General features: G+C 34.4%; 2 protein-coding genes across 2 annotated transcripts in view; one reads left to right on the forward strand and one right to left on the reverse strand.

Moving 5' to 3' along the window:
* LOC144849842 (charged multivesicular body protein 4b-like) overlaps window positions 1-24,252 on the reverse strand; it is a 178,965-nt gene that overhangs the window by 67,994 nt on the left and 86,719 nt on the right. The window lies entirely within an intron of this gene.
* Window positions 15,076-16,699, forward strand: LOC144849880 (uncharacterized). The gene is made up of 3 exons (XM_078706975.1): window positions 15,076-15,338; window positions 15,473-15,535; window positions 16,074-16,699. The coding sequence occupies exons 1-3, from the start codon at window positions 15,246-15,248 to the stop codon at window positions 16,425-16,427; spliced, it is 510 nt and encodes a 169-aa protein (XP_078563101.1). The 5' UTR covers window positions 15,076-15,245; the 3' UTR covers window positions 16,428-16,699.

Here is a 24,252-nt window from a genome sequence, read left to right on the forward strand (position 1 = left end):
TAAAACCCTTATCTTCCCAATGTCGAGAAAATCCGACAATCGAAAACGTCATCCAGCCACCAATGTCGAGAAAATCCGACATCTAGAATGACCTCATTCAAATGAGATTTTCACTAACTTCCGGTTCACCGAGAATGATGGGATAGCTTGGGTTAGCACTAGCAGAAGTTTCTCTTTGGAATTATCGAATAATCTAATTGTTCGTTATTTCAAAATCTTCTTTTATTTGCTTGATAAAACTGCAATCGAATCATAATTTCATAATTATGGCTGCTAATGATGATGACAGAGTTGATGTGGTGGATGATATTTTGTTTTCAGATGACAGCGACAGCGATGAAGAGGATTTTGTGCGACAATTTTTCCAGCCTCCGGACAGCCCTGATCACGTGGATACTCAGCGGGACAGCAGCAGCGAGGAAGAGGTTGATGGTGCTGACGCCGCCGGGCCTAGGCCAATGGCGGTTGACAGACAAGAGTGGAAGGACAGGGCTTATGAGTATGGTTGGTTAGGTAATATATACTTATTCTTATATTTATATACTAACTAAAAATATTTATTTTATTTATTTTTTAGCCGTATTAGTGTGTTTTTACGTTGTTTTATATTGACCCCTTCTGAAAAATGCGAATACCGTCGTTTTCAGCGGCTAACGAGTTCGGCCGCATGTATTTAGTATAGGCAGATCAGTGTTTGGGTCCTTATTTTTCATTATATTTTTCGAGCCTAGTACTATAATTATATTTTTTTTCTTTTTATAAATAGGCTTAGGCCTATTCAATCTTTTATTTTTATTTTTCTTATAGCCTAGATAGGCGAGCATGAGGTCTGGGTCTTTTCGTTAGATTTTCCGATTACAATACAAAAACTATTATTTTTTCCTTTTTTTTTTATAAATTACTACTAGGCCTATATAATTATATATTTTTTATTTTGAGTCTTTTATTATTCAATCTTTTATTGCTATTTATTGTAATTTTTTTTTTCTTTTAGGTGAGTATACAGAGCAGGATGGACCAAAGTTGCATGATGCTAATTCATCAATTAGTGATATTTTTTTTAGTCTTTTAGATGACCATGTACTTCTGATGATTGTGACGGAGACCAACAGGTATGCCCAGAAGTTGAATGATGACCTTCCAGCAGGTAGGTTGCAGCACTCAACATTGAAAGGTTGGGTTGATACGGATATACATGAGGTACGTGCTTTTATTGCAATTATTTTAGGATTAGGTTTTGATGGTAGCTATGATATGCATTGGACTCAGCATTGGTTTTTAGATCAGAGAGGTTTTAGGAGGATTATGTCGAGGAACCGGTTCATGCTGATGCTACGATGTCTCCACATTTGTAATGATGACGACGCTCTACCACGTGATGATCCAGCATACGACAGAGGATTCAAGGTAAGTGCCTTTATGGCTCATTTAATTGCTAATTTTCAATCTGCTTTTTACCCCTCTAGAAATCTTTCTGTAGATGAGAGTGTGATTGCATTCCTAGGCAGGGTAGGGTTCAAGACTTACCATCCATTGAAGCCACACAAGCGTGGGATGACAGCATGGACATTAGCGGATGCCAAAACTGGATACGTCTACAACCAAAACTTGTATGTTGGAAAGGACAACCGAGGTGCTGGTGCTACAAGAAGAACGGTCAACAAGTTGTGTGAACCAATCACAGGTAAGCGTCATCATGTGTACATGGATAATTACTTTACTTCTCCAGCTCTCTTTTCAGATTTAGCCGATTCAGGTTGCGGTGCTTGTGGGACAATTCGCAAAGACAGAGTAGGAATACCAGACGCCATCAAAAATGGAAAACCTGCAGTTGGAGATGCAATTTTTGAACAAGATGGAAAGAACCTCTTCATGGTATGGCACGACAAAAAAGAGGTAAGGGTGCTAACGAATATACATAATTCTAGAACTTTTCAGAAACGGGCAAGACAGAGGCATGGAGCAAACCAAAGGGAGATCAACAAGCCATGTGCCATCGAACTTTATACACATTACATGGGTGGAGTTGATAGGGCAGACAGACTGATATGGACCTACCTGCACACACACAAAAGCGTGAAGTGGTGGAAGAAAGTCTTCATGTACTTGTTGGAGGTAAGTTTCACTAACGCTCTTATCATTTACAGATGGTTTAGACCTAATCAGCGTATTAGGTCCGACAAGCTGCGACTCGACCTTATTGATGGTTTGATTGAAGGCTACGTTCGACGTCCTACCAGGCCAGGAAGGCGTCCAACAGATTCACCCCAGCGGCTGACCGAACGGCATTTTCCAGGGATCAATCAAAACAAGACGCCATCTGGAAAAACAGCAGAACCAGACTGCGTTGTTTGTTCAAAGAGAGGAGTAAAGCGTCACCAAACCAAATTTGTGTGTGAGCAATGCAAAGTACCAATGTGTAATGTGCCCTGCTTCAAGCGCTACCACACCCTTCTTCACTACAAAGCAGATTGCACAAAGGAATACCACAGCTAAACTGTACACTACAAGTAAGTGGGATATGTATATTTAATTTTTATTTGAGTGCATATATTTTGTATGTTTTTTTCCACAGCAAGGAGCATCATTCAAAAATGCTACCTACGGTGCCCGGTTGAAGCCTTTCCGTGGCGGCACCGATGAAGCCACCATAACTCCAGATTCATTTCTGCTGTGGCGATGACTAATTCAACATCATTTTCCTTCTGGTGTATTAAACTGCATAGCTAGCCCTTTTGGGTTTTGATGATGTCCCCACATTCAGTTTCATTTACTGCATAACGGCGGACGAATTGAAATTCAAAAGCATAAACATAAATTTCCCCTTGGGCATAGGAACTAGATAGCCCTTTTGGGTTTTCATTGATGATGTCCCCAAACTCAGTTTCTGCATAACGGTGGACTATATTCAATAGTAAGCATACATTTTCCCTTCAAGCATAGCATAAAATAAATAAATTAAATAATAATAATAATAATAAATTGCTTACAAACATAGCCCTATTGAGCTCTATTTGTATTTTTTCCATATTCTGCATACTTCACATTCCTCTTCCATTTTTCCATGCTCTGCAATTCAGATGTATGGCCTACATTTGCATCGTCGTTTTTGTTTTGTTCGAAATCACTTGCGGAATGAGCCTAGTACTTTGAGAGTGGTTGTCTAATACAACAACCAGACAGAACATCAAAAATCGTCGTTGTTTTTACTCATATCAACGGCCTAATGGATTATATGATATGATTTTATCTGAAAAAAATTCTACCAGTCTCAATCCTTGACAGTGCTAGCCTGTCTGTCTAGCATGAACAATTGCTTCTGCATACTTCACATTCCTCTTCTATTTTTCCATGCTCTGCAATTCAGATGTATGGCCTACCAACACTTTGTATATCAGGATCTTCCGACTTCCTCTGTCGGGGCACTGTGTGTTTTGAAGGAGTATCTTTTGCTGCCGGAGGTTCCATTGTGACGTAGTCACGCGTCGCTTGGTGTAATTCTTGAATTAGTCTCTTTCAATCAAATTCGTCGCTGTGAGTTTTGAAAGAGTATCTATAATTCCTTTTTTTTTTCATTTTTGCCAAAGCCGCTTAGGCACGCTACTTTTGCTGAAAGTGCTGCTCATTTTCTTCAGCATACCTTCTTTACAAAATGTCCTAGGGCATGAAAAAACAAATATTATCCAAAAAAGTATAGCAAATCCCAATCTTGAGAAGGCCGCCATCGCAACTGCGCACGGAATCCCAACTGGGACGTGAGTTAGTACGGCACTTCAATGTATTTTCTCTGTCCGAACAATTGCTTCTGCATACTTCACATTCCTCTTCTATTTTTCCATGCTCTGCAATTCAGATGTACTGTATGGCCTACCAACACTTTGTATATCAGGATCTTCCGACTTCCTCTGTCTGTTTGCATTCATCTTGTCCAACCATCATTTTTTATAATCATTCAATTACAATCACCTTGATTACCTTGATTACACTTTTGCTGCCTGAGGTTCCATTTTGACGTAGTCACGCATCGCCTGGTGTAAGGCTCAAATTAGTCTCCTTCAATCAAATTCATCGCTGCATTTATTATTTTTTTTTTTGCCATTTTTGGCATTTTTTGTTATTTAACCATTACTCAAAAAAAAAAAAAAAAAAATTTACAATGTAGCTTATTTCATAAGGAACATTTGTTTTTTGGAACTTTTTTCCATAAAACTAACAGAAAGTGATTTAATTGGTCAACAAAGGGAACTGCCTCTAAAAACGTGAAAAAATGATCACTATCAAAAAAGAATGCGTTTTCATGTGAACTGCGCTTAAAAAGAATCCGGAAAGATACCGGGTTAATACTGCTTTTAAACATAGCATCGTTTTTAGAATTAAATGTGACATGTATACTGACAATGAAAAAGGTAAAGAAAAGTGGAAAAGGATACAAGATATCTTGGTTGAAATATAATTATTTTTTATTAGGTATACTTAAATATACCGAAAAATGAATATTACTGTATAACGTAATGTAATAGAAAAAAAATATAAAAAAAGTAAAATGTAGATAAAAATAAATAAAAAATAAAGAGGATGCACTTGATTAATATAACGCAAGTGCATTAAAAAAAAATGTAGAAAATTATATAAAAAGGATACACTTGATTAATGTGGTAACATATTAATGGTGGATGATATGATGATGTGTAATAGAGTTATACAGGTGATAAAGGTGTATTATATAATGTAATGCAAGTGCATAACTACGCTCGCGCTAAGGTCAAATGTTTTGAAAAACATTAGCCAAATTGAAAATCCTTTAGCCAAATTTAAAAAAACATAAAAAATTCGCAAAAATGTTTATTAAATAAATAATGCATGTATTTGTTTGTTATTTTACTTCTTTTACATTTATATTATTATTAGGTATCCCAATGAAGCTGATTTTCGTTACCGCGATTTTAACACGTTCGTGAAATTTCAAAAAGTGACGTGTCTTTGAAGTTAAAAATATACTATTTCTTATGTACCCATGAGAATAAAAATTATATGCCTGGAAAGATCTTGTTTAAGGGATTATTTTTATATATTTTTAATCTATGTTTATGAAATATTTTAATAGAAAACGCGAGTTAAAAATGAGGTACAAAAGCCGGCGAGCCGAAATCCGCGCGCTAAAAATAACTTTGGAAAACACCTACCCATTTTCGCACCCGATCGCACGAGGTCCATAATAGGTGGTGGAGTAATTTTTGTTGCATGTTATCAGGCTTTAAATACTCTTTATTTTGATACGTAAATCGGTTATTATTATTATGTACATCCGCCTCATATGTCAATTTTAACGATAAAAATTGAATTTTTGAGTCTTTCTCATTATCAAAATCTGGCTAATGTAGTATTGAATTAAAGCTAATTTATATTTCTGTTTGATAAACCACATCGTTTTATTTGACTTTGCGTGGACCTCGTGCGAAGAAGCCAACAAGACCAACCACTGAAAAAAATAATCCCTACCATAAATATCAGTGTTTACCATTTTCCTTACGGGGGTTCAGTTCTCCGCTTATTACTAAATTACTGTCGCCCAGGCAATGTGCATGGTATGCATGTATTAGCGCGTTAATTAATGATTGGATAACCCCCGCAGTGGACTGTTCCATTTTCTGAACTAGTCTTCGCCGCACACGAGGCATGTCGAAAAATGTCGCCTCTCATCATGGAATATTTGCTTCGAAACGTCAATTTTACCGATTTATTAAATATTTAATAAGTGGAATATTTATCAATCTATTATATAAAACAAGTACGTTAGGAACAAATGTACCGCAGAAATTTAAGAAGCTTTGAATTTGCTATGCAGCGGCCGTAACCCATTCTATGTAGGCGGCCGAAACGCGGTTTGGCCAGGGTTGCCGTTGTAGTATACGCTGTTTCTTAGCTATTCAATTTAAAGCGCAACTTTCGGTTAGAATAATCGAAAGGGAAATAAAATTAAACATGTTAACATTATACTATTGAGGTAATTACTTTGTTAAATTTAAAATTCCCTATTTTAAATAACAGAACAGCCTCGTTTACGGAAGTATTCGTCCACATGTTTCTGTTTACATTTTCTTCTCGAAGTTCATTTTCTACGTCGAAGAATAGGGACTTCCCCTTTTATTCGCTCATCATCACGTCGACGACGGCCGGCCACGAACCAATCACATTAACTGTGTGTCATTAAAACGTCATCGAGGCACGCTCTGCGCATGTTTAAACAGAACTAAAAAAATGAACACGGCGATCGTGACGTCGTCGCATAAAATGCTGTGGTGGTAAAAAGTGTACCCGAGTCAGAAAGTACCGAAGTGTGGCGAATTCTCGCTCCAATAAGAAGTCACGCCGACCAGGCTAGGCCTAGGCTTGGAATGTATTTTCGCCTATTTGCCGAACGAGGCAATAATTATTTTCGCCAAATGGAGACTCCAGTCGCCATTGGCGAATTGGCGAGCGGTTAGCGCGAGCGTAGCATAAAAGAAAAAATGTAAAAATTTATATAAAAAGGATACACCTAATTAATGTAAGATATTAATGGTGGATGTTATAGTAACGTGATAACAGAGTTATACAGGGGATAAAGTTGCATTGTATAGTATAAGGTTTTTTTTTTTTTAAGGTATACCTTTTTTTTTTTTTCTATATTTTCTGTTATCATTGCTGATGACAATGATTTCTTTCTTTCATAGCCTACAATTGTATAAGTGTAGGCATATTGTAAATAATTGTGTACAAGTGAAAACTGAAAATCAATGAAAAAAAGAGAATAAAGGTGGGTGACCCCCACAAAAGACAAAAAAAACAACTATTATAGCTAATGAAACAAGAAAAGAAAAACATTTGCCATTAAAAGTTCTGTGAAAGAAAAAGAGCAATTGGCATTATAAGGGAATCAGGTGAGACGAGAGAGGTGCTTGGCATGTCTCAATGAACATAAATTTGAAATACAATGAAGTATTGTCCGCTTTCCCGATAAACATGGTAGACCTAACGAAGAACGTAGTAGTTTTGATTTCACTTATTTGGTCTGATATCGGCAACTTATTATACAAATGATATCATACTTATGATATAACTAAATATCAGTCTGATATCGGCAACTTATTATACAACGTTAATTTAACATTGAAATTCAGTTGGTATTTTTTGTTAAAATGGTTCGTTTATCAATCTTATTTCAAAGTTAATTGTTGAAATCCAGTTGGCATTTTTGAGTAAAATGGCAACACGTTTTCATCATTGAACAAAGGTTGAAATTATATTGTGTTTTAAACAATTTTTACATTTTTTTATCATTGTTTACTCAATATTAATTTAACGTTGAATTCTAGTTGGTATTTTTTGTTAAAATTACAACATGTTTTCATCATTGAATAAAGGTTGAAATTATGTTGTGTTTTAAACCAATTATTACGTTTGTTCATCAATCTTATTTCAACGTTAATTTAACGTTGAAATCCAGTTGACATTTTTTATTAAAATGCCCAACATTGAATAAAGGTTGATATTTTGTAGTGTTTTTATTAATATTACGTTTGTTTATCAACGTTAGGCCTATTAAATTAAAGTTAAATTCCATTTATTATTTTTGGTTAAAATGACATGTGCTTTTATGTACGTAGATATCGATGTTTCAACGTTAAATTAATGTTGGATTTCGGTTGGAATTGATTTTTTTTGTTTCTATCATCAATTACATAACATAAATGTATGTTGTAACTTGGTTATTGGTTATTTGGGCATTTTACATATTGGCAAATATTATACAGTACTGTATTTGTTTTAATACAAATGTTCTACATATAGTAATGTATAGCCTACCAGTTGTATTGAATCAAAATGACCTTTCACGCAAGATCAAATTTCATAAGATACAAGCTTGTCATTGGTTAGTTTCACTTTGATACACTTTTTAAACTGTTGTCAGTTGCTTGGTGTTGATGGTGGTGGTGTTGAGACAAAGACTCATCTTTTTGATATTGTAAATACAGGTAAGAAAACAATCTTGTTTTTATTTAGTAATCTACTAATTTATAAACTTAGGCTTTAGAGTTTAACTAGTTTACAATAATATCTAGAGCCTTAGTCCACTTGGCTTGTGATAATAAAAAACTAACTAGAGCTTGGCAGGATACTGAACTCAACTGTATTATAATTACTGGATACTATGCCAGTACTTATTATGAAGGTTATAAAATGGTATGTTGTAGGCCTAGCTAGGCTGTCTGCGGCTCCTATAAACACATTTTTGGCGCTAATGCAGTTTCGTACCCACCCCTTAAAATTACTCAAAATTGTTTCAATACTTCATAACCTACTCACGAGTTGTCTACAGCATTCTGCAAGCATAAAATTGTAAAATATCGATAACTTTTTATTTATAAATATTTTTAATCAATTGATAATTGAGCACCCTTCAGAAATCCATCGCAAGCTTAGCTTCGCGAAAATCATCGCTAGGCCTGCCGATAAAAGTACGGGGGCCTCATAGGGCATCGATCTATAGAGGACGCTGTTATGGTCATATTATATGTCTTTAAAAAATATTCCTCGTGAAACGAACTTTTAAGTTTTTTCATAAAGAAATATTTTGTGTTTAATTATGTTGTTAATTTTTAGAAATTCTTTTTAATTTGAGTGTTATTGTCTTGTCAAATTATATTTTTGTGAGGGTCTTTAATGATCAGCTTCGGCTGGATGGACCACCCTCGTAAAATATTGTTGAAATAAATAAAGGAACAGTTGCTTCATTATTAAATGTTATATTTTTATTTTATTTTAATAAACACAACAGGAAAGAAGATAAAAAGGAAGAAATGAAAGACATGAAATGATGTTTTCAGTGTCAGCAGAAGTAAAATAAATTCTAGTAATTGATGGAAAACATTTTTATTATAATTATCATTTTATTACTGTACATTACATTTCAATAAATTATATCTTTCTGTTTTTGTTGCATTTCTTATTTCCATGTATTTGAAGAGGTCTTTCATGGGTGAATAACAAATGTTAATTTATATACTTCTATAAAATCTTAAAACAAGGAAACCATTAGTGTTTCTAATATAGTGATAACATTACTATAACAATTAATTTGTCATAAGCTCCTTGTTTATTGTGTTATAACAATGTAGCTCAGGACTGAACGAAGTACTGTAATTCTTTTTATTTCATTTTATTTATTTATTTGACCTACAAATCATAATGTAAAATAAACTAAAACAGAGGAAAATTGGTCTGTAGTACTTAAATCTTCAAGTCAGCAGTCCCATACAATTTATCTTCTTTCCTGTGTGAAATTCTACTATTAAAAATGAAAAACAAATTAAAAACATAACATTATGATGATACCCACAATGATGAATACAATAATTGTATATTATTTCTTTATTAAAAATACGAAATTCATGTCGGAAATAATGCAAATTATTATTTAGTGCGTGCTTTAAACATTAGTAAACTACGCCCTCTATAGAACGCAACTGTTTACTCTATCAAGAGTTAATGTCCTGTGAGGCCTCCGTACTTTTATCGGCAGGCCTATCGACGATTTTCGCAAAGCTAAGCTGGCGATGTATTTCTGAAGGGTGCTCAGTATTAATTGATTAAAAATAGTTATAAATAAAAAAAATATCGAATTTTTACAATTTTATGATTGCAGGATGTTGTAGACAACTCGTGAGTAGGTTGGATGAAGATTTTGAGTAATTTTAAGGGGTGGGTACGAAACTGCATTAGCGCCACATTTTTCTAAGTACAGTACTACATATTGAACTATTTATAGGCCATACATAACCTTTAAAAAAAGTACTGTAGCCCAATAAAGACATGCATACACAACAGGAGATATTGCTAGCGTGACTGAACAGCGAATTAGAAAGCTGTGTTTTGCAGTATTTGAAAAACTTTTTATTTTTACTTGTTTACAGTTAGGTGTAACATTGGTTAGATTCTAGAAAATTAATTAAAAGGTTGCATGCATTACTGTACACAAACTATCAGCGAATATTAGGAAAGCTGCATTTTGCAGTATTGTTAAAACTTTAGTTTGATTTTTTACAGTTAGGTATATAATAACATTGGTTGAGGCGGGGTAGGGGGTGTCAAACTTTAGGGGGTGGGATGTCTGTAAGGACCAAGGCAGTGTATAGGTGGTCTGTAATAGGCCATTTGGTATTCCATACAATGTTCTATATCATGGCATTTATTGCTGGTGGTATCTATATCTAAGGCAGGCTATACTTGGGGTAAGGGGGGTCTCTAGTCAAACTTTAGAGGGGTCTGCCAGGGCCAAGGCAGTGTACAGATAGTCTGTAATAGGTCATTTGGTATTTCTTACAATGTGCTAAATCATATAACATTGGTTGCTGGTGGAGTAGTATACAATATCTAAGATAGACTAGTTGGGGAGAAGGGGGTCTCTAGTCAAACTTTAGGGTGTCTGGCACTTGCGGTGCAGCGGACAATTAGTCTGTCGTTACTCATTTAGTATTGTCTGTCGTTTGTGATATTGGTATGAAGATGCCAATGGGCATCCCATGGTGGTGAAATTAGGTGGTATCTCTCTCATCTAATTCCGGGGTCCCCCAGGTCTATACGCAGTGGGGGTACCCTTCAGGTGACCCCCAACACACTTAAATAGTCAGATATTGGTACCTAGTTCATCTAACCAAATGTCTCTGGGCTGCCGGTCTAATACCAGAACATTGTTAGATTACATATAATGCAGATGCTGTGCTGCACCCAGATCTCACTCAAGATATAAGTGTACAGTACTGTACACTATTAAAGCTAGAAATGCTTAGTCCTGTGAGTGGCCCGAATCTCGGCGAATTAGATTTGCTTTTGAAAGGGGGGTGGCACATATTTCTCAAATTGGGTAGTGCAATAACATTGATTTTTTAATAAAATGAAATATAATATATTATTTATTTTGCTGTTGCAGCTACAGTGAAACACTTCCACAAGGATGACAACATAAAAGTGAAGAGGGGAAAGGAGTACATCAATACAACAGTAAAAATGGAAGCCGGAAAACAGATGGAGGTTTTTCTTTCAAATGCTGCAAGCAGAATTAAAAGAAAAGCAGCTCCACCAACTCCAAGACACACATAGAACTACTATTTTTTTTTCAATAACATCATTATAACTCAGCTTTAACCACGTGCCTTAGATCCGATGAATATACCAACAAACCAACATAGAATAACAACTTTTTTCAGCTTACTTTTTTTTGTTTTAAACAAGATTTTAAAATAGCTTGTAATAATAAAATGTTACTTGCCTATTAACATTACTTGTATTTGGTTTATTTACGACTCTCGCGGTATGGGGAGGATCATGTTATTGAGAGTGTAACATCTAGTCCGCAAGAATAGGCACTAAATCAAGGATATTTCTATGGTATATTTATTATTGTTAAGCTCACAGCGATCTCACCATGATCTCCTATGATTATTTATTATAATTATCTAATGGCGACCTCACTAGGATCTCATTATTATCTCATTGTGATCTTACCATGATCTCATTAGTATCTCATGGCGATCTCACTATGATCTCATTATTATCTCATGGCGATCTCACCATGATCTCCTTCTATGATATATTTATTATAATCATCTCATGGCGATCTCACCGTGATCTCATTAAATGATATATATATATCAGCAATATCTCATGGTGATCTCACCAGGATCTCATGGTGATCTTACCATGATCTTATTAGTATCTCATGACAATCTCACTATGATCTTATTATTATCTCATGGCGATCTCACCATGATCTCATTATTATCTTTATGGCGATCTCACCATGATCTCATTCTATGATATCAATTGCTGATATCACTCTGGTATCTATTTGTGACTTCAATATGATATAGTGATCTCTCAAATATCTCAGAGGCTGACATCAATGTTGAGATCGTCATGAGATCATTCTATGACATCAATTGCTGATATCACTCTGGTATCTATTTGTGATTTCAATATAATATCATAAGTGATCTCTCAAATATCTCAGAGGCTGACATCAATGTTGAGATCACTATGAGATCAAAGTCTTACCTGGGTATAACTTTAAAAATCCAAATGATAAATTGTACGCAAACGTAGTAAAACCAGGTAAATGTTAAATAATTATTTTACATCTCCCTGGTAAAAAGGTACCCCACGCCCTCATTTTTATGCCTCCATCACTGACAGGCCAAGCGGTATTTAATTATTTTTATTTATTTAATTCGTAAATTTTAAAAAAAAAACGTTAATATAATTATGTGAACCTTTGTAACTTTTTGTTGTATATGCGCGGGCACGATACTATTTAATAAGATAGGCTTTATTCATATCATAGGCGTTGGAGTGGTAAACAACTATGAGCCTATTGCGAGGATACCGCCTCGTAACTACGTATTGACGTTTTACTATAATATTGAATATGTGTTACTTTAAAAAGGATGTAATAAAATTGTGTACAATATTAGTAGCTAATAGTATTTTTTTGCCCCCTCTGTACACACGGCTGCTGGATATCATTTTAATGAATGTAGTACGAGTCTAACTCCAAACATGCTCCGAATAAAGATATAGAACACATTTTGAGAATTCAAAGTTTTGATCTTTTTCAAGAATCTGATAACCATGACTCATCTTTTTACATAATATACAGCATCAGCATGTACAATCTAATTCAATTGTCACACAATTGAAAAGAAAGGACAAGGATTTCAAATAAACTGTTACAAATAAACAATTATTAATGAAATAGTTGGGGTATTGTTGGGTCCATGGGAAATCAACAATGTTTAGTAGACTTATTTAATTTGTTATTTACAGTTGAGGGTGGATATTTTTTAAACATTTTGGAATGCCATGAAAATAAAGAAATACATGATTTATGATATCTTAATCACCTAGCGGAAATACCGTGGAGATAAATGAAAGCAATTCAATCTGTTCGCTTAACCGGAATAAATTGAAATTCGATATAATTGTATTTACTATAACCACTAATCTCCCTGGTTATTCCATCTATGCTACAACACACTTTGCGGAATAATATCGCTTAACATAAACGATGTAATTTGACCACCCAAAGCTCGCACGTGGCGTGACAAATTGAGAGGATCGAACGACGTACCCGAGGATATGCATGATTGGCCACCAGAGAGCCGAGCCGACCACGAGTTGCAACCGAGCGACGCTCGGTCGTCATCGGCACAACTCTTTGTTGTGAAATCGTATACGATCAGTGAAACAGTGAAATCGTATACGATCCGTATACGTTTTCAACGTATACAGATCGTATACAGCTTTTTTGCAAAGGGCTGTCGCCCCCGTAGTAATTAAATATTCAAACTTTGAGTGCTAAGAATATGTAAATTAGAAGGCGGGGTTTTGATGGAGCCTTAATGATTGACAGTTAAATCACATGTATTATTTTTATTTCACCGACCTTCTCTACACTGGCGTCAAGAGAGTAATTAGGTAATTAATTGATATACCATGAATAAAAAAACAATTTAGTTAAGCAACAAACTATTTAATTATGGAAGCACCTGAACTACTCCAAATTTATGACTCTTGAGTCCCCGCTGGAAAAAAGTTCGAAAAAATTAATCTGATGTATTATTATTTATATTTTATTATTGTTTTAGCAAAATGGATTTTCTGCAGCACCAGCCAATGCAGCAACTGGAAAATGAAAATAATGATGCCGAAGATGTAAGTACAGATATATATACAGTATAATAAATAATGTTTCTATAATGTCCGACATTACAATTTGTTTGGTTTCAAAAAACCTTAATATAGCTGTTCTGTAATTTTGCGCTACTCAGCGGATCGAAATTCATGGGTATAGGCCTATAATGAATGTTTTAACGTATTTATTTATCAATATTGTTTTTATAAGAGTATTGCAACTACATTTTTTCTTATAGAAACTGCCTGTAAATATAAAAAGGGCTGATCTAATGAACAAAAAATCACTGGCTGTTCGTTTTCTTGTTGAGAATTTGTTTGACAGAGAGGAGTTCCGAATTCGGAATATGCCGATACATACAAAAAATTTAGTATAGAAGAAAAAAAGCGATAAATTCGCCGAGGGAAAGAAAAAGAGGGGCCAAGGTCAGGAAAGGACAACCGCTGGCACATTCGGACATAAGAACTTTAGTGACTGTTCATGGAGAACCTGGCTCAAAAAAATGTATTTAGAACATTCAGGCGTGACTTGCATCTGCACATGTAATGACCCACCTATTAGTAGTGCACAAGCCCTAATAAAACACATCAAGCGAAACCATTATGTAGGAGGCCTTGTGGCGATGTGCGAGGAGGACATCAGAATTGTACCACCTCCGCAGTAGAATAACTGATAAATAGTTTACCATTGTGTTTTACAGAACCAATTTGGTTACTATTTTTGTTATGCATATAAAGGCGCCACGCATATCGCTGTGGTGAGGAGGAATTTCATCATTGTTTTGAGCGAGGCTGAGTAGAGTCTGGCTGAGTAGGGTTTAGCTAGCATTTTCAGTCGGTTGCAATTTATTTTAATTTCACCTGAACAAACAATATAAATAAATGTTCGTAAATGTTTCAAAGAATACACAATTAGAAGTTTATCGTAACTATTTTATTTTCATTTTTTCCATATTTACCTAAGCCTAGGCTAGGCTGATTGACTGTAAACAACATCGTTGGGAATCTTGCGCGCCCTTTATATTCGCGATGGTAGTTCAATTGCGAAAGTCACAAAAATGTTGGGCTTTACAGTATCGTTCATTTCGTATTGGCATATATTGAAAAAGCTCAAAGGTTGATGGTGTATTTTGATGCGACGGAATGATACAGATGTTTCAAAGGTGCCTCTAATGGTTAGCAGTTGTTGTGTCTTGCACAATTTCTCTATCAGCCAAAATGATGAGGTGGAACTTGAGGAAATTCATGTAAATGAAGAAAACATAAATGCAGATGACCCACAACAAACAACAACATTGGTCAACTACTGCAACACACATCCATTATAGCAGCTCGGGGTCAGAAGAAAACAGCTCGGGGTCAGAGCTCAGAACTCCTCAAAATGTCCAGGTAAATATTAAATGTTAGTTAATATTGATATTAAATGGCAATTGGATCTTTACGACAGGAATTAAAACCATTTTAAAACAATTTAATTCATGCTTTAATAATAAAAAAAAAACATTTTTTACAGAACAATGATGACGTTAACAATGAAAGCAGGTCGGGGGGGGGGGTCAGAAGCAAACAGCTCGGGGTCAGAGTGGGTCCCAACTCCTCAAAAAGTCCAGGTAAATATTAAATGTTAGTTAATATATTAATATTAAATGGCAATTGGATCTTTACGACAGGAATTAAAACCATTTTAAAACAATTTAATTCATGCTTTAATAATAAAAATAAACATTTTTTACTTTTTTTACAGAACAATGATGACGTTAGTAATGAAAGCAGCTCAGGGTCAGAGTTGGCCCGAACTCCTCAAAGAGTAAGTTTTGCATTTTAATTTGTTTTTTGTTTTTAGTTCAGGCAGATGTTAGTTAATATGATAAAGTTTTTCCCTACCTGACGTATTCGGTACATTTACACGTCACGTAGGGAAAAACTTTATCAATTATTAAATTCCAGACGCAACCTATTAATCTAATATAGTAAGTTTAAATAAACCAATTAACATATTCATTTGTTAATACTTTAAAACATTGGTCCCAATACCTCTATTATCACATATTAATTATTACTTTCTCTATATTTGCAGTCTCTTAGGCCAAATAAAACTAATTGTTAGTTTCGCATTTTATATTTTTTTTCAAATAACCTTTGTCATGGTCATGCGCAGTTGGAACCGTGAAGAGTCTTATATCTAGTCTTTCTGCAGTTTGTAACATTAAATAGCTAAAAAGTAAAATCCATGCCGCCGGCGGGGACATGAAACTAACAATTAAGTTTATTTTGCCTTATATTTAGCAATTTTAAAAAAAAAGTAAAAGGCTATTATAGTTATCATAATTTTTATCTGTTTTCAGTTTAAAAGAACAAACAGTAAAAAACAGTGCTGTCCAAAGTGCAGGAAAACAAAAGACCAGATTTTCAGAGAACACAAGAGAGAGTGCACCTCAACGTATGAACATCCGAAAAAGGAAAACCGCTCAAGGAAACGATATCCATTTTCAAAAGCGCAAAATGACAAAATTCAAAGGGCGTACGCGTGCTTCATAAGAACTTCCAAGGTATTTTTTATGGATGACATCAGGTCTATAATTGCAAAAGATGAACCTTTACGAAATACCTTGAAGGACTATGCAGCACGTGGGCGTCCAATGCTCGACAAAAAAGTGTACGATAGGGTACGAACGCTCCGCAAAATTTATTTTAGATAAAATTCTTGGGTTTGTGTATGTTCCGATGTTCATACGTCAAGGTATATTTATAAATTTAATCATAATACAGTCGACTCCGCTTAAGTAAGTCGAAAAATCGCGAAAGTCGAATTTTTAGGAAAGTCCCAATTCTTTCCTATACATTACTGTGTAATTTTTATTTGTAAGTCGAATTTTTCTAAGTCGAAATTCGTCTAAGTCGACATCTTTTTGCGGTCCGAATACACATATTCTTTAGTGATTTATATCGTATAAGTCGAAGTCACAAATTACGCGGCAACAACGCGCTAAAAAAGCCGATAAAACGTACGTAATTTGTTAAACAAACGACAGAGGGGATAATGTGGGACCATATCGGTTCTCTCAAGCAGGTTGTATAGTATAGGCGGCGTCCTACAACTCGCGCTAGTGTATAGTGTATGAGTTGTTTCAGAGTTGAGAACTTGAGCGGCGTTTTGTGGGTACCTATTTTGTGCTAGACAAATGGCAATAAACAATGAATACCGATTTCAAATAAGAACCGAAATGTATTTATTATACGTTTTTGTATTGTTTGGGGCTTAAAGAAAAAACAGTTTATCATTGCCGATAAAGAGGCTTAGCATTTATTAGGCCTAGCATTTTTTTTTGCAAATCTGTAAGTCGAAGTTCGCGTAACTCGAATTTTTATACCGGTCCCACTATTAGTCGACTGTAGTAAAATTAAGATTTCGCTGGTCTCTATAAAAAATATGTTTGGTATGTATTGATAAAATAAAGAAAGAACTCTGTTATTAATTTTTGCTGGTAGACACTGTGTATCAAGAATGTGTATATCTTAACATAGATTCTAATTACTGTATATTCCTTTGTTCATATACTAATTGATATGCTAATTTAGTGTCCAAGCTTATGTATGTGGGTTGCATTTAATTGGATTTAGTATTACAGTTTATTTTTAATTTGGTTTTATCGAACTTCCGTTTTATCTGAGCATTATCTGTTTTAATCTAGTCTATCTTTATTTTTATACTCATATATTTTTATATTGTATGTTTAATTGTTTTAAGGATGCACCATTATTATGTGTGCCGCTGTTCAAAAAGCGTTTTCCAAATAAATTATTATTATTATTATTATTATAAAAAAAACATGTCTTTTATCTTGTTATTCTGTTCTGTTTACTTTACCATGGAATATTACTATTCCCCCATGGATCAACTTGACAAGGCATGCAAGATTTAAATTATTGACCACCAGAAATCTTGAGCCAACTCAATCCTCAAATGGCATGTGAAAGTAGATTTACCACAGGGGTAGTGACCTCTCTAAAGTTGTTTTAAACAAAATAAATTGGAAGAATATTGATCAGGAATGTTTCTTTATCGTTGTTTATAAATAATTGCTGTTTTCCGTGACAACCTTTTAATTTTCCAGGTCAAACATCTGTAGGGTTAAATAAAGGTTGGTTTTAAATATATAAAAAAATATATATTTAATAACAAACATTGAAATGATGCAAGTCTATTATTATTATCATCAAATCATCATCAACAAGTCACATCGTTACCAGTCTCATTATATCTATATTGTCGATATTAAATAGGAAGGATCTAAATCTCCCTACTCCAATCCAGGAATTCTTCTACGCATGTGTAGATATCTACTACGTCATCATATATGTATCGTATTTTACTTGCGGTCTGGCCGTATTTACATTGCTTATATTATACCGTATTACTTAAATATTCGCTTTCCCAGACCATCCCACAGCTATATAGGTTAATATACATGAAATCAAAGTGTAGGCCTACCAAACATTTGCAGCAGTTGAAAAAGATAGTATTAGATATAATAATCGGGTTATGTTTATGCTGTAGGAAAAGGTTAAATACTGTTAGATACCGAAGCATTTTCAAAAGACATTGGACTTGGAATTATAACAACTTGTAGTAAAGCAACTAGAATAAAATAATCGCTGTTTTCCCGTGACAACCTTTTAATTTTCCAGGTCAAACATCTGTAGGGTTAAATAAAGGTTGGTTTTAAATATATAAAAAAATATATATTTAATAACAAACATTGAAATGATGCAAGTCTATTATTATTATCATCAAATCATCATCAACAAGTCACGTCGTTACCAGTCTCATTATATCTATATTGCATAGTTAAGCTTAATTACATTTTTTTTTTTTTTTTCACATTATTGATTGTCTCCTTCCCCGAAACCTCGACTAAGAAATACCGGAATGGTGTCCGGCGGGGTATAGTTTATTACCATTAGTTAAGGTCTAATGTAAAGCATCTAGAGGGGTCAGTGATCCATTAGGCGCTATATAAATACTGTTTATTATTATTATTTATTAGAACAGCAATTATTTTTCAGGCAATTATTTTTCAGAAAAAAAAGAAAGAAAGACCAAGCTGCACTCGTAGAAAGCAATGGAAGGGAAATAGCACGGTTATATCAACGCATCAATGTATTAGAGCAACAAACACCAACCATACAACAACTAGTAGTTAGACAACTTGAACCGGATACACCAATTCAGACGACGATCAGATTCCCAAAGATTTTTAGAATGAATTTACTTAAGTTCTCTAGTGATTTGTTTATCCCATGCTATTTTAACACAAAATTTTTTTTTCTATATTGTGTAGCCTCCTCTGATTTGGATCATCCCATCGAAAAAGGGCACATCCCGTCAAAAAAGAAAGCCAAAAAAAAATGTTTCAACAAAAGAAATAGTAATGTTGCCGATGGATTAAAAAAAATGGGGACTACAAAGTCCCCAAACCAGAAAGGTGCAATTTGATACACCGTAAATTGGTGGCAGAAATTGCGCTCCGTCAATCAGACTCTGCCAAAGAAGTTAGAGAGCAAATGGAGTTGGTATTTGGAAGTATGACGTAGGCAGAGCTATTCTATGTCTCAGTTTTCAAAACAAATTATTGAATGTATGGTAAGATGTACTTTGGAAACTCCATGTTCAATATCTGTCGGTCAAACATTTGTACCGGAGCTGTTCGGAGCCTCAAACGGAAATCAATTAGCCCATCAAAGAAGCTATCCATACTTTTTACTGACTCCATAAGTCAAACAGAAAGAGCCATTAACATTAATTAGTTTTCAACAATTATATAGTAGTTTGGATAGATTTTATTTGAAAATACACTAGTTTCTAGCCAAAATTGGTAAAAATATGCTAATTATATGCATAGTTTTAATTAATAATAAATTTATTAATTATTTAGTTTAAGTTATCAGTATGCATTGAAATTATTTTTTAAATGATTAAAGTTGCTTTTTCTGATTTTCAAACTTTTAAAAGCATGTGTTTAGACTAAAATGACTATATAATATAGTAATATATAATATTGCAGGGCTGAAAACTAGCAGTCGCTAATCAGAATCACAAAGTAAGTATGAAAAAGAAGGACACAAGAGAAAGTTTTTGTCAGCATGGCATGACATGGCATGACATGGCTGACCATGGCTTTTCCACAACGATTTGTCCGGTACCATGTCTTGTCGGACGTGCATCGATGGAGCGAGAATAGATCCAAGCATCAATGTAAGGAACACTTTCTATGAAGATTCCAGCGCCTTAAAACTAGAATCAATAAAACTACATGAATCATCGGCAACACATGCAAAAGGGAAAGCGCTCGTGAAGGCTAAAGAACAGCCACATCACACTCAAGGCCACAAAATAATATTAGATCTAAATAAAAAGGTGGTCCATAAGCTACCAATTTTGTTCCGTACTTGCCATTCTCTGACAATGCATAACAGGCCGTTTACTGACTATGAATGGCAATGCAAATTAGATAGTTTGATCATTGGCAACACGTACACTAACCACTCAACGGCAAAAGTATTCGTCGATGAAATATCCCAGGTTGAAAGAAAAAAAAATGTCAAATTATCTTGATAACGCAAGCTATCGGGCTATTTTGTCTGATGGGTCAACAGATTCATCAATTAAAGAACAAGAACTAATCTACTTTTTGAGACACAAAAAGCGACGGCAGTCATCCCCTCCTGACAATAGTCAATAGATGGGTGGTAGGCTTCCTAAATGAATTTGCTAATCCAATTCTTATTTATTTTTAGGAATGATAGATGAAATGAGCGGAAACTCCATGTTCAATATCTGTCGGTCGAACGTTTGTACCGGAGCTGTTCGGAGCCTTAAAAGGAAATCATTTAGCCCATCAAAGAAGCTATCCGTACTTTTTACTGACTCCAAAAGTCAAACAGAAAGAGCCATAAATCAAGGACTTCAGAGGGAATTTTTTAGCCTGGTGCTTCAACATATCAGAAATAGTATACACGACACCGCTATAAAATGCCTTCCCACTGGTTTCAAAATGGTTCTTTGCAATCTAACCCAAGCAGAAGAAGCTATCCATCTAGCAAGAATTCAAAGCTGATCAAATATTCAATGTACGTATAATGGTATAAACTCTTTTAAATATACAGTTATTCATTAAAATTCTTAAATCAGTCTTACTATTTTAAGCTTTATTTTCTCAGGGTGTTACAAGCTTTAAGGCACTACATCAATCAAAAGGGAGCCCACATTATCAGCATAATAAATCCATTAATACATAAATAAATAAAACACCAACATCACACACAATATTATCTGTAGGCCTAAGCCTCATTTTCCCGGTTTAATCTACCTTTCAAACCATTTATTACCCTGTTGAAAAATTGAATTATATAATGTTATATAATACTATTTCCCAACTAGAAAATCCTGTGTTGGTTCATATAACTGTTACAATTTTTTAATTATTTAGTTTGATGATATGTCGTCTGGAAGTTATGTCAGAGAATTTGCCCAAAGCAAAGCAAGTATTAGTATCCCTAAATTAGCCATATATTGAGCAAATCTGTGAAAAAATTTTAAAAAAGCTAATTTCAACTGATTTTAGTAGGTATGGGTATGGACAGCTACCAAAAAAAAAGAAGGGAAGATAGGGGTTGGGGAAAATTTTTTATTGGAGGTCAAAGGTCATTGACCGTTGCCAAATAGCTATAATTCTTGTATGAATCATATTTCGTCACCAGAATTTGGTGTCAAAATGTGCAGAATTAAAAAAGGAAGAACACTTAAAATAGAAGTCATGTCTTTGGATCAAATCTTGACCACTAAAAATGAGGTCAAAGGTCAAAAAATCAAATTTTCTACATAAAATGGCATATGATTGATATTTCAGCAACATATAATGGTATATTGATGTTAAAATATGCAGAATAAAAAAAAGGAAGAAAACTTGGAACAAAAACAAACAACTTAAATGAGGTCAAAGGTCAAAAGTATTTATTCTATCATGAACATGCTATTATTAGTGATTGTTTTTTTTTAAATTAACAAAAATTCCCAAAACATTAACTTTGACTTATTGAGGCGTACATGGTTATGCAGGCCTTCAATATTTGACAGAGTTTCACTCTTCACGATTGGCTTTCTTTGTAACTTCCGATTCTCATCAACTTCAAGTTGATTTGAGTTTTCTGGAGTTGATCTGACCCATTGCGTGAAAACCGAGCTGACCATCTAATGAGATCAGATCGTGATCCATGTTGTCTCCAATGTGTTGTTCGACCTGCTTCTCAAGGACGGCCATTGATGCTGCATTTGTGGTATTAGTAGAGTCAATATACGTATACTTGTAGTCCACTGTCTCTTTTTGACTTTCACAAACGCCAAGCCTGTGCATGACATCAATCAGCTTATCTGAACCAAACTTGTGATCAAGGTACAAACTCATGCCAAGCTGAAAAGGCATCTTAGATGATCTTAGATGATCTTGGGCGTTGTGAAGATATAATATTCTGCCCCGCAACATTTCGCCTAACAGATGAACGAGGCATTAAGGATGTCAACATCAGTTCAAGAGATTCTGGTAGTTCATATATTGATGTCATTTCTTTTAGTGATGGAAAGTCCTCTTTGCTGAAATTGAGACACTTGATGTCGTTGATAATGAGTGAAGCTGCAGTTTTGATGATGGCTCTTTTCTTCGCCTCTTCATCATCAGTTTGCATTTCATGGTAGTCTCAGATGATACGTGCTGTACAGCTTCTAAAGCAGACAACATCCTTCCTGCGCTCTTGGTTAGTTATAAATATACTATCACCATAGTATCTTTCAAGTGCTTCTTTCAAGTATCTCTCATGGTACACTGGAGTGTCATCGCCTGCTATCGTCTTCATCTGGTCATATAATTGGCTTACTGTGTACACTCCACTCTCCATTTCACTGTCAAGCCATCCACACAGCTGATAGAAGGCATTTTTCTTGCAAGCATCTACAGGTCTGCCTGGTTTCTGAAGAACAAACAAAATGTTCAAGATTTTTGTTTATTTGACGTGAATTTTAAGGAAACAACAATCTGCATATTAATTGAATACTTTAAATAAAAGGTGAATTTATTAATAGAAAAGGGAAAGAAAGACCTAATTTATAAATACTAAGCCTTGACAAAATGGTTAAATGCATCTTTGTAAATATGAAGATTTGAATAAATTTCATATACTGTGACATACTTTACAATTAAACTTCAAGAACATAGTGTATGTCTACTGTATAAATACAACTTGCATTACAGCGACCTGGAACGTTGTTAAGGGTGCAGTAGCATTTATATGATAAACAGCCTCTTCTGCTATAAGATCTGCCATGCCTTCTAAGCGTCCTTTCACAGCCATTCCCAGACTATCATTTCTTTCACTTGCGATTCTCAAAAGTGATTACTTTAGTGTAATAGTTGATGCTCGATGTACAATCTGATGTCTACCAGGATGTCTTTCATCGCAATGGATGTCCTCGTTGCATATGAAACATTTTTTACTGTATGGAAATCAAGTTGAACCCTGGCCTGGAAAATATTATTAGGACAAAGTTAGCTGCCATCACATTTATATTACACTATGCCCTATTAGTGCTAATATTCAAAATTGAAATAAAATCGTTTTAAAAATTAATTTGGCTTGGAATCTTATTTAAATGTATATGAATCAAGTACAAAGAATGAATATATATATCTTACCATGATCTCTGCCATCATTTACAGATTGTAAAACTTGTTTATTTCGTGGTGAATGCTCTGGCTCCTTTTGCATGAAGTGTTCGGCATCTATGGTGGACTTTCATAGGAATATTGCTGATCCATTTTGTTGTCAATCGCTCTAACAATAAAGAGTCATCAATACGTCTACACTGTTTAATGAGGTTCTCATATCCCTTTGTGTACAACCGCTGTAGCTTCCCTGCTTCTGAAGAGTCCTCACTACATATTTCACAAACTTCCATGTTGGTAATTTGTTGTAATTTGTTTTATTACACGGTTTTTTGTTTTACTTGTTGTTAATTAGAGACAACATCACTTGTCTAGTCAAAACAACTGTCTAGACATAAATCATATGTTTTTGTCTGGGTGAACTTTTGACCTTACAACTTAGGCCCTATCATGAAATTAGCTTCTTACCTCATAATAAAAAAAAAAAATGTGGGGATTTTTGTTAATTAAAAAAAAAATTAAAATCACTAATAGGGTTCATGATAAATGAATACATTTGACCTTTGACCTAATTTTCTAAGGTCTAGCCTTGTTGTTTGAAAGTTTTCTTCCTTTTTTTTATTCTGCATATTTTAACATCAATATACCATTATATGTTGCTGAAATATCAATCATATGCCATTTTATGTAGAAAATTTGATTTTTTGACCTTTGACCTCATTTTTAGTGGTCAAGATTTGATCCAAAGACATGACTTCTATTTTAAGTGTTCTTCCTTTTTTAATTCTGCACATTTTGACACCAATTT

This window comes from Antedon bifida, chromosome 8 (genome assembly GCF_963402885.1).
Source record: "Antedon bifida chromosome 8, ecAntBifi1.1, whole genome shotgun sequence".
In the NCBI taxonomy this organism is placed as follows: Eukaryota; Metazoa; Echinodermata; class Crinoidea; order Comatulida; family Antedonidae; genus Antedon; species Antedon bifida.